The sequence below is a fragment of the Saccoglossus kowalevskii genome, chromosome 2, assembly GCF_978046115.1.
Source record: "Saccoglossus kowalevskii chromosome 2, keSacKowa6.1, whole genome shotgun sequence".
In the NCBI taxonomy this organism is placed as follows: Eukaryota; Metazoa; Hemichordata; class Enteropneusta; family Harrimaniidae; genus Saccoglossus; species Saccoglossus kowalevskii.
Genome location: NC_140642.1, coordinates 9,729,625 through 9,743,789, shown reverse-complemented (window position 1 = coordinate 9,743,789; position 14,165 = coordinate 9,729,625). Strand labels below are relative to the sequence as shown.

At 34.9% G+C, this 14,165-nt stretch overlaps 2 protein-coding genes and 1 non-coding gene across 3 annotated transcripts; 2 read left to right on the top strand and 1 right to left on the bottom strand.

The window, feature by feature from the left end:
* Nucleotides 1–1,945: 1,945 nt before the first annotated feature.
* TRNAR-ACG (transfer RNA arginine (anticodon ACG)) lies at nucleotides 1,946–2,018 on the bottom strand. Its single transcript has one exon. It is a non-coding gene; the product is annotated as a tRNA-Arg (tRNA).
* Nucleotides 2,019–2,814: 796 nt separating this feature from the next.
* Nucleotides 2,815–8,317, top strand: LOC102809239 (microtubule-associated protein 10-like). The gene is made up of 3 exons (XM_006812154.3): nucleotides 2,815–4,393; nucleotides 4,752–4,910; nucleotides 6,354–8,317. The coding sequence occupies exons 1-3, from the start codon at nucleotides 2,815–2,817 to the stop codon at nucleotides 6,968–6,970; spliced, it is 2,355 nt and encodes a 784-aa protein (XP_006812217.1). The 3' UTR covers nucleotides 6,971–8,317.
* Nucleotides 8,318–10,731: 2,414 nt separating this feature from the next.
* On the top strand, nucleotides 10,732–12,684 carry LOC100372354 (lithostathine-1-beta-like). The gene is made up of 3 exons (XM_002731272.4): nucleotides 10,732–10,946; nucleotides 11,094–11,320; nucleotides 11,886–12,684. The coding sequence occupies exons 1-3, from the start codon at nucleotides 10,732–10,734 to the stop codon at nucleotides 12,137–12,139; spliced, it is 696 nt and encodes a 231-aa protein (XP_002731318.2). The 3' UTR covers nucleotides 12,140–12,684.
* Nucleotides 12,685–14,165: the final 1,481 nt, after the last annotated feature.

Sequence of the window (14,165 nt, the reverse complement as noted above, 5' to 3'; positions counted from 1 at the left end):
ACACATATATGAATGTTTCAAAATTAGAGAAAATAACATGAAAAAGCCTTCATTCTCATCCAAATAAACAACAATATTAACATCAAGGCATATCTGCAAGGTTTTTTTTCTGTTATCGTCATTTTTATGTTATTTTATCTTAATGTCTTTCTTGTTTTTTCTTTCATCCACACTTTATTGTAATTTAACTCAATATCCTATAAAGGATACGATATCAATAAAGTTTATTATTATTATTATTATTATTATTATTATTATTATTATTATTATTATTATTATTATTATTATTATTATTATTATTATTATTATTATTATTATTATTATTATTATTATTATTATTATTATTATTATTATATCCATGTGTAGTACAGCCCAGTACAAACTACAACATGTTACTGGGTGCTACATGTCGTGGTAAGTATTGTTTCTGCCAATTCTATCCATCCCACAAGGAGTCTACAATAGACCAGTCATTATTTATCATCTGTCGTGGAATAATTTACCAAAATATTCAAAAGAAATTCAGTGACCCGTGTCGCCCTATAGTGAGCACCCTCCCCCGCCTATTCAAAATGTCGAGTAACACCCCTCCCAAAATACATCAATATATATGATGTAGTGCACATTTAGTAACTGCTATTGTCATTTCAACTACGGAAATTTAAATCGTTATTATGGTACATTTTAAATCCACGCCGTATTTTGTCATTCAGATTACGCTGGGTATATCCACTTGTAAGTCAATATTGATGATTGAAATCGGATTTATCAGCGTTTTGCATGTTCCTTATAATCCTTATTGTATTCTAATCTAGATCCCAGAGGGGGTACGATATCAATAAAGGTTGTTATTATATTACGTAGTTGATTTCAATCAGAGGCATGAGTATACATGGATCACAAGTCAGGGAGTTGGGGGTAATACGTCGCATGAACGTTAATTTTCATCCATTTTCAAGTACACTGAGAGTACGACGTTTATTTAAATCTTGAAAATGATATTGACAACGTAACTTGGATTTAAATCGTTAACGATATAAACAATATATCCAGGTTTTCTTGAAACTTGCATTGACATTGGAACGTAGATTCAAATCGTCAATATTGATCAATATATCCAATGTTTCTATATATATATATATATAAATTGGATTTAGCACTTTCCGCACCATAGTTCTTTATTAGTAGTAAACGCTGTCACTGTTACTGTTTCATTTTCATTCACTCAGGGTCACTGAGGTCACGGTCATTATCATACACTCGTGACACTTGAGCGTTGTTCATCTGTTTGAATACCTTCTGCAGTACAACTGTTTTGTACAAAACAAAGCCTTTCTCTGGCATATACATATCAGGGCATATATTTTCAGTCAGAGAACTTTAAGCTCCAACTCTGAAATAGAAATAGAACTGAAATAGAAATTGGCAAAATTTAATTTATATTTTATGCAAATAAATCACCGGAAACGAACTGGTATTTGTACTTTTTGTAAGTGGATGCCCAGAAAGTTCAACATGACTCAATTTGGGAGTATTTTTGACATCTTTATTAATCGAAAACCATGATAATTTTCTAGTAGTAACAAAGCGACTATAAATAAAATAATAAAAATCCTACCTACCGACATAGTAATATTTTACCCCTTTAGTTTTTTAACCGGTACAACATGGAACATACACTCGTATTTCTGGCTCAGTGATGATATGCAAAGTTGCACACATTCTTTACATGTGTTATATACAAAGAATTGTATGGTGGTTTAAATATTGAAATATTTAATTAACAGAAAACACATACAAAACTTTTGTGACAGACATACACGCCTGGTCCAACCAAACAAATGAAAAAACAAACGACATCAACTGACCATGCACAATTATTTCCGATATCATAAATATAGAGCTAATCCAAAATAAAAATTACAAATAAAAAAATTGGGGCTTCCGAGCGTGCCAGGATTCGAACCTGGAATCTTCTGATCCGTAGTCAGACGCGTTATCCGTTGCGCCACACGCCCCGCTGAAAACAGAGTCTGAAATTACCATTGAATACATCGACAACAAAACCCTGCAAACTCCTGCCCTTTGATTGTGTTTTTCAATATATACGAATATCCCTGATTGTTAATATCCTAACAGTAGAGCGCTCAACTGTAATATTACCTTAATTTACAAACTTCCTGTTCGCCATTTTGTTTACTTGCACCCGTTCAGTCACGGCTGCGTAGAACTACTAACTTTAAGGGGTGGACCATTTGGAACCTGGATGGGTTGGAGAATACAGTGCGTTGTTTTCGCGATTTAGTACTGAGATTGTTCATTTAGCAAAGATTACTTGTACATTACTAGTAGTATATGCATTACTAATAGTATCAACATTTAAGGCAAAAGGTCAATTTGAACGCTTGTTTGTTTTTTCTGGAATCCTCCTTGTCGCCTTATGATTCTAATGTCCATATTTAATAGTGGCGTGTGGCACTTGCCCATACATGTTAGTTACTTTGGGAATACAGCTGCGCTTTTCCCGCTTATTTGAAAACCCGCAAACAACACAAATGAATGCATAAATGCGTACTGAAAAGTAAATACATGTCTATCTGATATGGCGCCTCGCCGTTACCCACAATTCATCGCGGGATTCCTCAGCGGGAAAACCAAAATGGCGGATTGTCTGTAGTAACATAAATTGCCGCTGTTGCTGTTTTTGATAAAATACTGTTCTCTTATATTTTTTGCCACCAATAGCTCAAATATAGCGTTATACAAGGTCGGAGCATATGTTTAAATATACTTTCCAGTTTGATCGATCGCAAAATGGAAAGCGAAACGCTATTTTCGTTGGAAGTGGTCGTTGAGGAAGTGTGTGTGTTGTCATCAGCAACCCCGTGTCGGTTGCCAGCTATAGCTTTCAGACTCCTGGATTTCCCAACTCTGGTTATACATCACATAGAAACAGACATGGCTCAAACAATCAAGACTAAACTCAGCATGGACCCGACGATAGAAGTGCCACCCCAGCTCAGCGAACTGAAAGACAGGTGGGGAATTTTCAACGTAAACAAGGGCAAATCTTGTCTGTTTAAGATTGACGTTGATACACTTAGCGCTCACCTTGACAATACACCGTTATACATGATGTTAATCGATATGTGGCCAAGTATACCAAAGTTAGTTGGCAACAGTACCATTCCTTTAAATACGACCATGAAGAAGATTTGCAGCGACATCGAAAAAGTTGGCATCAATGTGCCCTCAGTCCAGGGTGAGAAAGGCAGATACAAACTGTATAATCTTATGTCATCAGAAATAGGTTATATCACAATGGGTTACAGATTACTGAGTCTTGGACCTGGTCTCATGCAACACATTCCTGATAAAGCTATCATGAGAGCAGGTGTTACAGCAAAGAGAGCAGCTAGTCCTGAAGCTGAGAAGGTCAAAGCAGCTGCTGACATTGTACTTGAAGATATCCAAACACCTATGCAGAGAACAGCATTAGTTATATCAAAGGTTGATGAACAGTCACAGATAAAAGCTGAAGTAAAACCTGTCATGACTCAAACAGAAAAACGAACAAAGATTCCACGTCGTGTGCAGTTCATTCCTGATGATGAGTTTCATGTAGCTGATATGATCTGTCCCCCACCATTGTATTTTAACTCACAAGCAGAAGAAGCAGATGAGGTAACCAAAGTACATCCATTGAAAGATGTGACCAGTACCCCCTTGTGGTATGATGGTGATGACATTTCAGATACTGAGAGTGTAGTTAGTGATATTTCTGGTATCGCTGTCATTGAATCTCACTACAAGTATAAAGAAACCCAAACACCACCAGTGTCTAGTGTTAGAAAAACTAGGCATGCATGGGGTGAAAAAAAGAAACCTTTAAGACAGACTTCCATGCCACGACAACCAGTACAACCCCAGGCTGTAGCACCAGAAACTCTTCCACTGTTGAATGCGTTAATGCAAGAAATTTCACGTTTACAAGTAGTGCAATCATCTGCACAGGAGGTGTCACCTGTGAAACCTGCACCTATCGGTTTTGTTAGACCTCCTACCAGAGGAAAAGAAAATGTAAAGTCTCGTATTAAGTTAGCTACCCCAAAACAGCCACCCAGAGAACGTCACAAACACAAGAAATGCGCACAGTTGCCTGGCAGGGTTCCTCCACATGTTGGTTGGTTGAGACAAGAACCACTGTATGGTATGAAAAAAACAAAACTTATGTATGGAATGACTAACACTCAACGATTAAGATTACAGAAAAATAATCCAGAACTATTTAAACATTTAGAAGAGCGGGAAGTGAGACAAAATGAATGGTACAGTGATGCTGGTGACAGTTCAGTGAACAAACCAACAATTGCAGATAACAACCTACCACTTGGTAAGAATTATTCCTTGACTATGCAATAATGCTATATACTGGTATGTACTTTTAGATGTGTGGGGAAATTGAAAGGTCTGCAAGCAAAGCAATGAAATATACATGGTGTAATTCTGTTTAATTTTTCACAAATAGTGAATTTGGTGTTACAGTAAAGTACTTTATTTTCACTAAAAGTGTCAGTGAAAATACTTTTTTCTTGTATTTTACAGTCAAATCATCTAAAATCAGAGAAGATAAACAACTCAAAACTGCCTTTTCAATGAAAATTAATTCCAGCTAAAAATAAATTATTTTACAGTACTTACCTGAATGGTTTACTATATAAATTTAATGACACTTGATTTCTTTTTTTAAGGTAAAACAAGAACTTTACACTTGGAACAACCACAGTCACCAAAGAGGAAACCTGTACCCACACCGAGAATGTCAGTTGAAATGATTGCTGAGAAGAAAGAAACAACAGGAGTACAGTCAGAACGAGTTGAACATATAGATCTTAAAGAACTTGTGGCTGGTAGGTACACAAAAATCACACTCATCACATTTCTTATAAATAATAGTAACAACCGACTGAAAAGGTATTGCACGTGTGTACAACCAAGCAGAATCCATGTATTGTCAAATATCCGTTTCTCTGTTTTTCCAAATCAAGTAGTGTCTTAAAAGTAAACAATATTTCAAATGTTGATGAGTTGAATATTCACTGTGTTTGTCATTTATTTAAAAAACAATTTTTGTTTTACCAAGTTTTGCGAAATTCTCACTCACAAATCTATGTATTGGTCATTCTTGTATCATATTCATTTTTCAATTATTTACTGTATTGGGGGTAATAATTTTAGATCAACAAAATAGTTTAACAAATTCTGGTATTCTTAGTAACCATGGTTTGCCGCAGTCTTATGCATATACCGGATTCTGCCGTAAATTCGTCCAGGGCCGTTTAACGGCAGTTCGGGTTTTAAAAAAAATAAAATGGGACCAAGAAACTGCCCAGGGCGAGTTTTCGGCAGTTTTTTAAGGTGTTATTTTAATTTTTTTTGATGCCTAAAAGTTTCGCTGTAGTCATTGATGCCTATTCAAGAGTATTGATGTTTATTACGACTAGCGTGAATGGGTTAGCTTTGTTTCGACAATGAGCTGTTATTGCTGTAATTAATGTTAAATTATTCCTTAAATGTTCAGTTTATATTCTGAAAACAACTCATGTTTTTATTTAAAAACAAATCATGCTGTTTTCCAATCAAACTCCAAGCCAAAAGATCGTACAACATCGACAAATCTCTTCCGCGCTGAGTTCAATAACATTAACATATTTAAATGTTCTATGGTAATTTGAACACGTTGGCATCATCCATCGTTTTCATTGGTTAATTGTCGATTTGACCTGTCAGGTCAAAGAACACCATCTCAGGTCAAACATGGCGGATATTCATTTCTACAGCATCGGGCGTTGAAAATGCGATCAGAATCATTCGCTTACGATGAAATAAGTGAAAATTTATTTGTATTTTATAACAATTTAACGAATTTATTTTTTGCACGTTATTATAATCATTGCTAGGTAATAATCAACAATTGTAAAACGCAGCATGACCGGATTGCGCTACCACGATCATTTGCAATGCAGTTGCGTTCGTTGTTATTTGAAACTTCTTTTATTTAGAATATACTTTTGTTACTAATAAAATGAATAAAAAAACAATTGTATTTGACACACAAGGTTCATTAATGTGATTTTTTTTGGAGAAAGAATTAGATGCGCGGTCTACTTTTTAATCCAGCTAGAAAAAAATGTATACAATTTTAGATTAGCTTCTGCAATAGTTTCTTTTGTTTTGGGTGGTCTAACTGCTGGTGTTGAAAATCTGCGTAGGTGGATTTTTCAATGAAAATATAAGCCCCCCCCCAAATATTTGATGATAATTTTTTTAAATTTGAACATTTCAAATTTCAGTTGGCAAAGAAATTGAAAGAAGCCAGAGTGGTAGCTCCAGTAACCGAAGTACTAAAAGTATTGAAGTTCATATTCCATCAGTGTCGGTTGATGCATCAGATCAACTCACTGATGTCAGCTCTGTTGTATCAGAGCAGTCCGATGACGAGTTCAGACCAAACCAACCCGGATTCCCACATGATAGTGATAATGATGAGCATGGGGATGTCAAAGACAACCAATCAGAAAGGTATTCAGAGGATTTTGAAGAATCGCAAGAGGAGATTTCTGGATCTGAAAGAAGCCATGAATTGCTTTCATCAAGTCAAAGATCATCTAGTGCTTCATATCATTCACAAAGATCTTCCACATCAGAACGATCCGTTGGCAGTAGCAGAAGTGAGTCTGACCTTAGTGATATTGGTACTGGATATCAGCCGAGCGTACCAATGCCATCCCTCTCTGCCAAGTCACCTGTACGTATGCCTAAGACCATCGCAAAAGGCATTGCAACTTATCAACCTGTTACATCCACACCCACTACAGAGGAAAACAAAAAGGACAGTCATCTAGACAGCAGTGAATACAGGACAGTCAGTTCTTACTCTGAATTGAAACTTTCAGATGATGCATTCTAATTTGACCACTTTTTAGACTCCAGTGTGCAAGCAGTATTACACAGTGAGAATCTTTGCAGTTACTCTGTCTGTATGTATGTATGTATGTACTGATATCTCAAGAACCACTTAACAGATTTAAACAAAACTTACCCATCTGCACAATGAGAAGACTTGAAATCTATTCTTTTTGATTATCTAATTTGCATAATTCAGGTTATTTTCAGATAAATCACAAATTGCAGACCAAAGGTATACAATTTCTTTTTATTAGTATTGTACATTTCAATTCTGTAGACCAGATTGTGTTCACATAGAGCATCCGAGGAGCAGACACATATTAGTTGACAGGCTTCTTATTTAAGACTATTCTTGAATTTATAATTAATTTTAATTAGTTTCTATTTCTACTTCATATGCCTCAGTACACATATTTTTTGTAAGCTGTTTACGATTTTGAAATTGTCGTAAAAGATTGTGCTTTTATTTTGATTTTGTCACAAAAATCCTCAAAGGGAGCAGAATTTTCAGACACTCAGACATTTTGGCTGCTTGTTGCTTTTAGTATTTTTTTTATTGTAAATATAATTGAGAAGATGTGTAATTTATTTTGCTGTGAATAATTGCCTGATTCATCTACAAAAATTGTGTGGTTTTTGTAATCTGTCATTCAAAATTTGGGACAGATAAATCAATGTAGCCTGCTTGTAGACAGTAGTGACTCAGCTTTTATATTGAATTTTTGCATTGTTAACAAATCTTCATAGTTAGATTACTTTCATTGATTGATGATGAAATTTTGATATGTAAAAATATATCAAGACCTTCAGAAAATGGGAAATTATGTTTATTTCGTTCAACATCAATAAATAATGAAGTAGAGAAAATGCTACAGCAAATTGTAGGTATAGCATTTTAATGGTTGCCCATTCATTTTGTGATGACTCATCATTTGTTGATAGTAATTACTTTTGGTGGGGGTACCATTTGCATCAGATGTTCTTATCAACATAGTCACATGTCAATGCTGGAGAGACACATACATTATTGTCAGTTTGCCAGTATCTAAAACCTACGTAGAGTTATTTAAAACCACACAATTACTGATAGTTTGGCCTAAATAAATATAACTTAATATGCAATATTCTGTCTGATATGTAAATATGTGATATTGCTTGGTGCTCAGTTATTAAATTATAATGTGTAGTTATTACATTCAAATAATTAAAAGGCTATTTATAACTTAATTTATATGACAGGTTCAATAATCTGATTTATTATGTAAATGCAGAACAATTCTTTCTACATTGTAAATATTAATGGATATTTTTACATAGTTGCAATAACAAGATATTTGATATTTATAAATGAGCTGTTTTTTCTCTTTGTTGATATCATTTGTGTGAAAGATTAAAAATGTGCAAGTTGTGACCTGATTGGCTGCAATTGCTACATTTACATGGTACATTCTAGCAGAGCCTAACTGCTGCTCCGCCAAACAATAATCTTCTAAATGTTTACTCGGTCTGGGCTGAACGAGAGCCGAGATCTGCCATAGAGTTTAATTCAGTTCGATCAGAGCTTAACAGCGCCGTCAAATACTTGGTAAGAAAACGTATGGCTAAAAACGATAACAATGTTTATGACTGACAACAAGGGTAGAATTTACTAGTTATGTGACTCTTAACCACAAAATGTTAGAACAACTACTCTACCTCCTATCCTCCATTATAATTCAACAGTGCCATCACTACATTACCTCCTATAATTTGATCAAGCAACACATTTTTGGTTATTATTCATACACCTGAGGGGTATTGATTTACGTTATTATTTGCATACCTGAGGTGTATTAATTAGCTCAGTAGCATACATCAACACTATCTTCTCGAGTGCATAGCTGACTACACCGCAAGTACCGGTAATTGAAAATAATTGTAATTTCATCCGACATCACCTTGTGAATTTGGAATTGGAATCGCCTTGACTGGCATTGAATTGGCCTCTTGATACGTGTTAAATTGGCCCCTGACTTGCAAAGGATTGGCCATTTATTGGCGATGGATCGCCCTCGATACACGTTAGATTAGTCTGTGATAAATTGTGCGTTCCAAAGTGACATATTCAAGTAGACGAATAGTTATACAGAAAACAAAAACTAAAGTGTTCAGATTTATTTCACTGACGAATTCCATTCATAATTACATCCATTATGAATTACTTAATAGCAACATTATAAGTGTGGACATCTCATTTTACTCTGCTATAATAAATTATGATAAACTAACCAAACTGATGGTAAATTGACACTTAGACTTTTTTGTTTGGCAATAACGTCATTCATCTCATTAGGTATGTAATCGATATTTGTCTGCAGTGAGGCACTTACGACGTATCAATAAATTATTACAATCAATGTAATCAATATAGAACGTCGTTTATAGTATTACTTTTGATATAGGACTGCAGTATAAGTCAGCTTAAGACACACACTATGTATGCAATCTATTTATGGCTGCTGTGCATGGCTGCATGTCGTGCACAACCATCTAGTAAGTACTATCACATTTAAACAATGTATTTGGACAGAATGTTTACCATGGTCATTTGCATATCTGTGTTTCTATCATGTCTTAGTGTTTCACTCGGACGCTTTGCAATTAACCATTTGCTGTATTTACTAGTATAATTTGTACGCTATTGTCTGTTATTTCTTCATATGATGGATGGACTGAATTTGAACTGGGAGTGATATTGAACCGCACAATGGATTTTGTATTTCAGTTTTAAACTCTTTTCAATACGGCGGATATCAACATACTATAATTAACGAAAGACTTTCTTGGATTGAAGCACGCAACTATTGTAATGAGAATAATATTGGTCAACTTTATGTCATTGACTACGAAATGGAAGCCACCAAGTGTATAGACTTTGTCGACTATGACAATGCAAATCACCTGAACATAAGGTATATGGTAAAATACTTTATTTTATCTGGAATTCATTTTCGCTGAAAAGACACTTTGGCTGTTTTGTATGAAGTTTATTTTCTTTGATTGACGATGCGTTAAATTTAAAATATAGGAAAAGGGGTATTTTCACTGGAATTTGTTTTCACTAATCCATCCCTTCTGCAAAAATAAAGTACTTGTCAGTAACATTATTGCTCATTTTTGCACACGTATTTGGTTTCATTTTCATCATGGATATGATACATGCATATCATTAAATATTCGTATATTGTTTTCATCCCAACAGTAGTCGTATGTGGGTAGGTATTCACGATAGCACCACCGAGGGCGTTTACATGACGATTGAAGGCGATATAGCTACGTATCTACCATGGGCAGCAGAATTTTCACAGCCAACTGGGAAGACAACTGAAAATTGTTGTAGCCTCTCGGCAAGTTACGTTTCGGGAGAAGTCGGAATTTATGATGATATTTGTGATGATAGGCTCAGTTTTATTTGCAAATTGTTACTTAGTAAGTGGTCACTTACCTTTTTTCTTTTATTATAAAGTGTATCTGCTATCAAGCATCATGCTTTCGTTGAAACTCAAACTGTTCAGTCTCGTTGTGCATATTTTTTTAAATCGAACAAAAAATCCTGTTCTTACATTATTAGACAAACATTGTAAGTTAGTAAAACTCGTCAACTGAAAGAAAACCATTGTACAGATTAATAAAAGCCTGTGCCGGCTAAAATGGAAAGATCTATTTGCCGTAACAGCTGAGATGATTTTAGGAAACATTGTTTACTTTAAGATTTGTCTATACATGTTCCACTGTCTTGCAGTTGACACCCCACAGAATACGTTTGAATACGAAGGATCATCATACACAGTGGTTGTCCAGGCGTTGCCATGGGAGGAGGCAGTAGATTACTGCATCCAAGAAAACCTTGGAAATTTAATTGTCTTGAGCGATCTAGATGAAGGCCTCGCTGTTAGAGATTTTATTGGATTTAGTCATTTCAACTCACTGGGAATAGGGTACGTTGCTATTAATAATAATACTAATAATTTAAAAAAAGATTCAATACACTAGGTTGCTTACATATCTTTTACTGTCTCTAAAATGTCGTTAAAACAACCATTTAGTGTTCATATTCCTATTTTCTTTGTTCTCTTGCCCTGCAGCCATTATATGTGGGTAGGTATTAACGATAAAATCAAAGAAGGCGTCTACAAAACAGTATTTGGTGACACTGCAACTTACTTAGCATGGAGAACAGCAGCTTCACAACCAACTGGCACTAAGACCGAGAATTGTGTTTGCGTTTCGAACTACGAAGATCTCAGCACCGTGGGGTTTTATGATAGACAATGTGGAAGCCGCTTGAATTTTGTTTGCAAGAAAGAATTGGGTAATTAATCATTAATTTACATAGAATTACAATTACTGTTATCTTTTACATTAAATAAATAAACGCTGCTCGGACTGATAAGTATGATATATTGAAGATAATATTTGGTAATCGTAGTCCTAAATAACTATTAAAAATAGCTAGACGTTTCGAGCAATGGCTCTTTATCGATAGCATATCACACTTGCTTCTATGCTATCGATAAAGAGCCATTGCTCGAAATGTCTAGCTATTTTTAATAGTTATTTAGGACTACGATTACCAAATATTATCTTCAATATATCTTTGACATTGTATGATATACCAAGATATTGTTCATAGTGTTCAGTGAGTGAGTGAGTGAGTGACTTTTATGTATTAATTAATTTACTAGTACTATGACGAGGGGGGCATTGTCGGAATCACGAGAAAAGTTAGTCGAACTTGAATATGTTGATGCAATATTGGCATTATCCATGGCAACGAGTATCCAAGTATTGTTAAAAACCGACTTGACCAATACCCACGAAATAATGAAAACCATACAAACTCTATCTGTACAAATGATCGTGTATGTTCTTCACAGATACCTTGAATCACTACCGATATGGGAATTACTTGGAACGCTTCATTGACTATGTCCCAAGTCTACCGCCCGTAATGACGACGTCAGTAAAGACATCAATTGACTGTGCTTTTGAATGTGTGTCCTATTCTGGTTGTCTGAGTTTTGTTTTGCAAACGGATGATGGCACAAACTACTGCACATTATATACTGGAATTTACTCCGACCCCGACTTGAATAGCGCCCAAGGTAGTATATATTATGCAGAATTTTAGAAAGACGGTGTTTGTGCTGGGTGCACACTTATGTTATACCACACATTCGCACAATTCCAATTTAGTAGTCTATGAATTGTTTCTATAGTTACGTCTTATTTATACATCGTGGTATCGATTTAAATATTGTAAATCGTTTTTCCAGTCATACTCATTGAGATCTTATTAACAGGTAGACATTTTGCTATCTTAATTGGTACGTACTATGACTAAGTTATTGTCTGTATTCATATTGCAACATTGTTATTTCAATAAAAAGTTCGCTTCACCCAACTGAGAGAAGTTAGTGGGGTTATTAGAACATTGAAGACTTTCCCAGGGAAGTTACAAGTTACCAGTACGAATCTCATTTGCGCATGTTATAATTATGTACATACAATTCATAAATACCATATGCTAATTTCTAAGCTGCTTACATATCTCAATATCGTAAATGATCGTAACTATAATTTAGATGGATTTACTAGGCATTATTTCTTGTACATTGATTCCTCAATATTCATTATATGATTTTGTTTTGCGCAATAAAACATCTCATGCCTGAAGTGTGATTTGTCTTGAGAAATGGGAAGTTCATGTTTACACTAATTAAGTGCGAGTACGATTGATATATTTTGCACTGAAACACAGACAATGTTGATATCACTTGCACTGAAACATGAATAAAGATGAAACCAATTTCAGTAAAACACTATCTCCCCCCACTGAAACACAAACAATGTTGATATCACTTGCACTGAAACATGAATAAAGATGAAACCAATTTCAGTAAAACACTATCTCCCCCACTGAAACACAAACAATGTTGATATCACTTGCACTGAAACATGAATAAAGATGAAACCAATTTCAGTAAAACACTATCTCCCCCACTGAAACACAAACAATGTTGATATCACTTGCACTGAAACATGAATAAAGATGAAACCAATTTCAGTAAAACATTATCTCCCCCACTGAAACACAAGCAGTGTTGATATCACTTGCAATGAAACAGGAATAAAGATGAAACCAATTTCAGTAAAACACTATCTCCCCCACTGAAACACAAACAATGTTGATATCACTTGCAATGAAACTTGAATAAAGATGGAACCAATTTCAGTAAAACACTATGACACTGAAACAAAAAGAATAATGACAACACTCGTAATGAAACGAATTATGGAATGGACGGGCTTTCTAGCACCTTGGATGCATGACGCAGGGGTTTATGAAAGTGGCCGTAAGCTTGGTATCTACGTTAGAGATGTAAGTAATTCGCATCTTGATTCCATCGATTATATTTTCAACAAAAGCATTGGACTAAAACCTTCATGAAACAAATATATGTACCACCAATTTTCAAATGTAATTAAAGGGCAAGACATATGGGTCTTATATAAACAAAGATGGCGACTTTGGCGGTTTCGCAGATCTAAGAGTACAAACTGAGATGATATCAAGCTTTAATTAAATATATTTTTGGTGATTGGAAGGTATAGAAGGAGTCACCGGCGGTAATTAGTGCAAGTCGCGCCCAGTTCAAACCTCATACTTGTGACTTCCTTTAGAAGAACGCATTGCATTGTGGGAAAATCAATGTTTATCAGCACAAATGTCGCACATGCGCGGCGCGACGACCACCGCCCTTTAATATACAAGATAATAATAATAATTATCTTTATTGCGTTCATATCCCTATTAGAATTTTGACTAAAATGCAATACAGATGTGAATAAAGACAAACAAACAATTAAAGTGAGAATAAAAATACACACAGGAAAATAAAAACTGACAAAATTTAAATTGGATTGTTTTCCATATTTGTGTTGGGGAATGTTTGGATTACTAATGCTTGTACATGACCTTATCTTGTGATAGCTGACTCTGCTGACTACTAGTATATTGTTTTCAGTTTTTTCTCTCTTGTTTTGAATATATGGCGAAAAGATCGACACACTATGGTTGACGTTAACGCGGAGGGTGGAGTAGAAATATGAGTAAATTATAACGGGTGGCATATCTTATCTGGGATGAGCTTCTT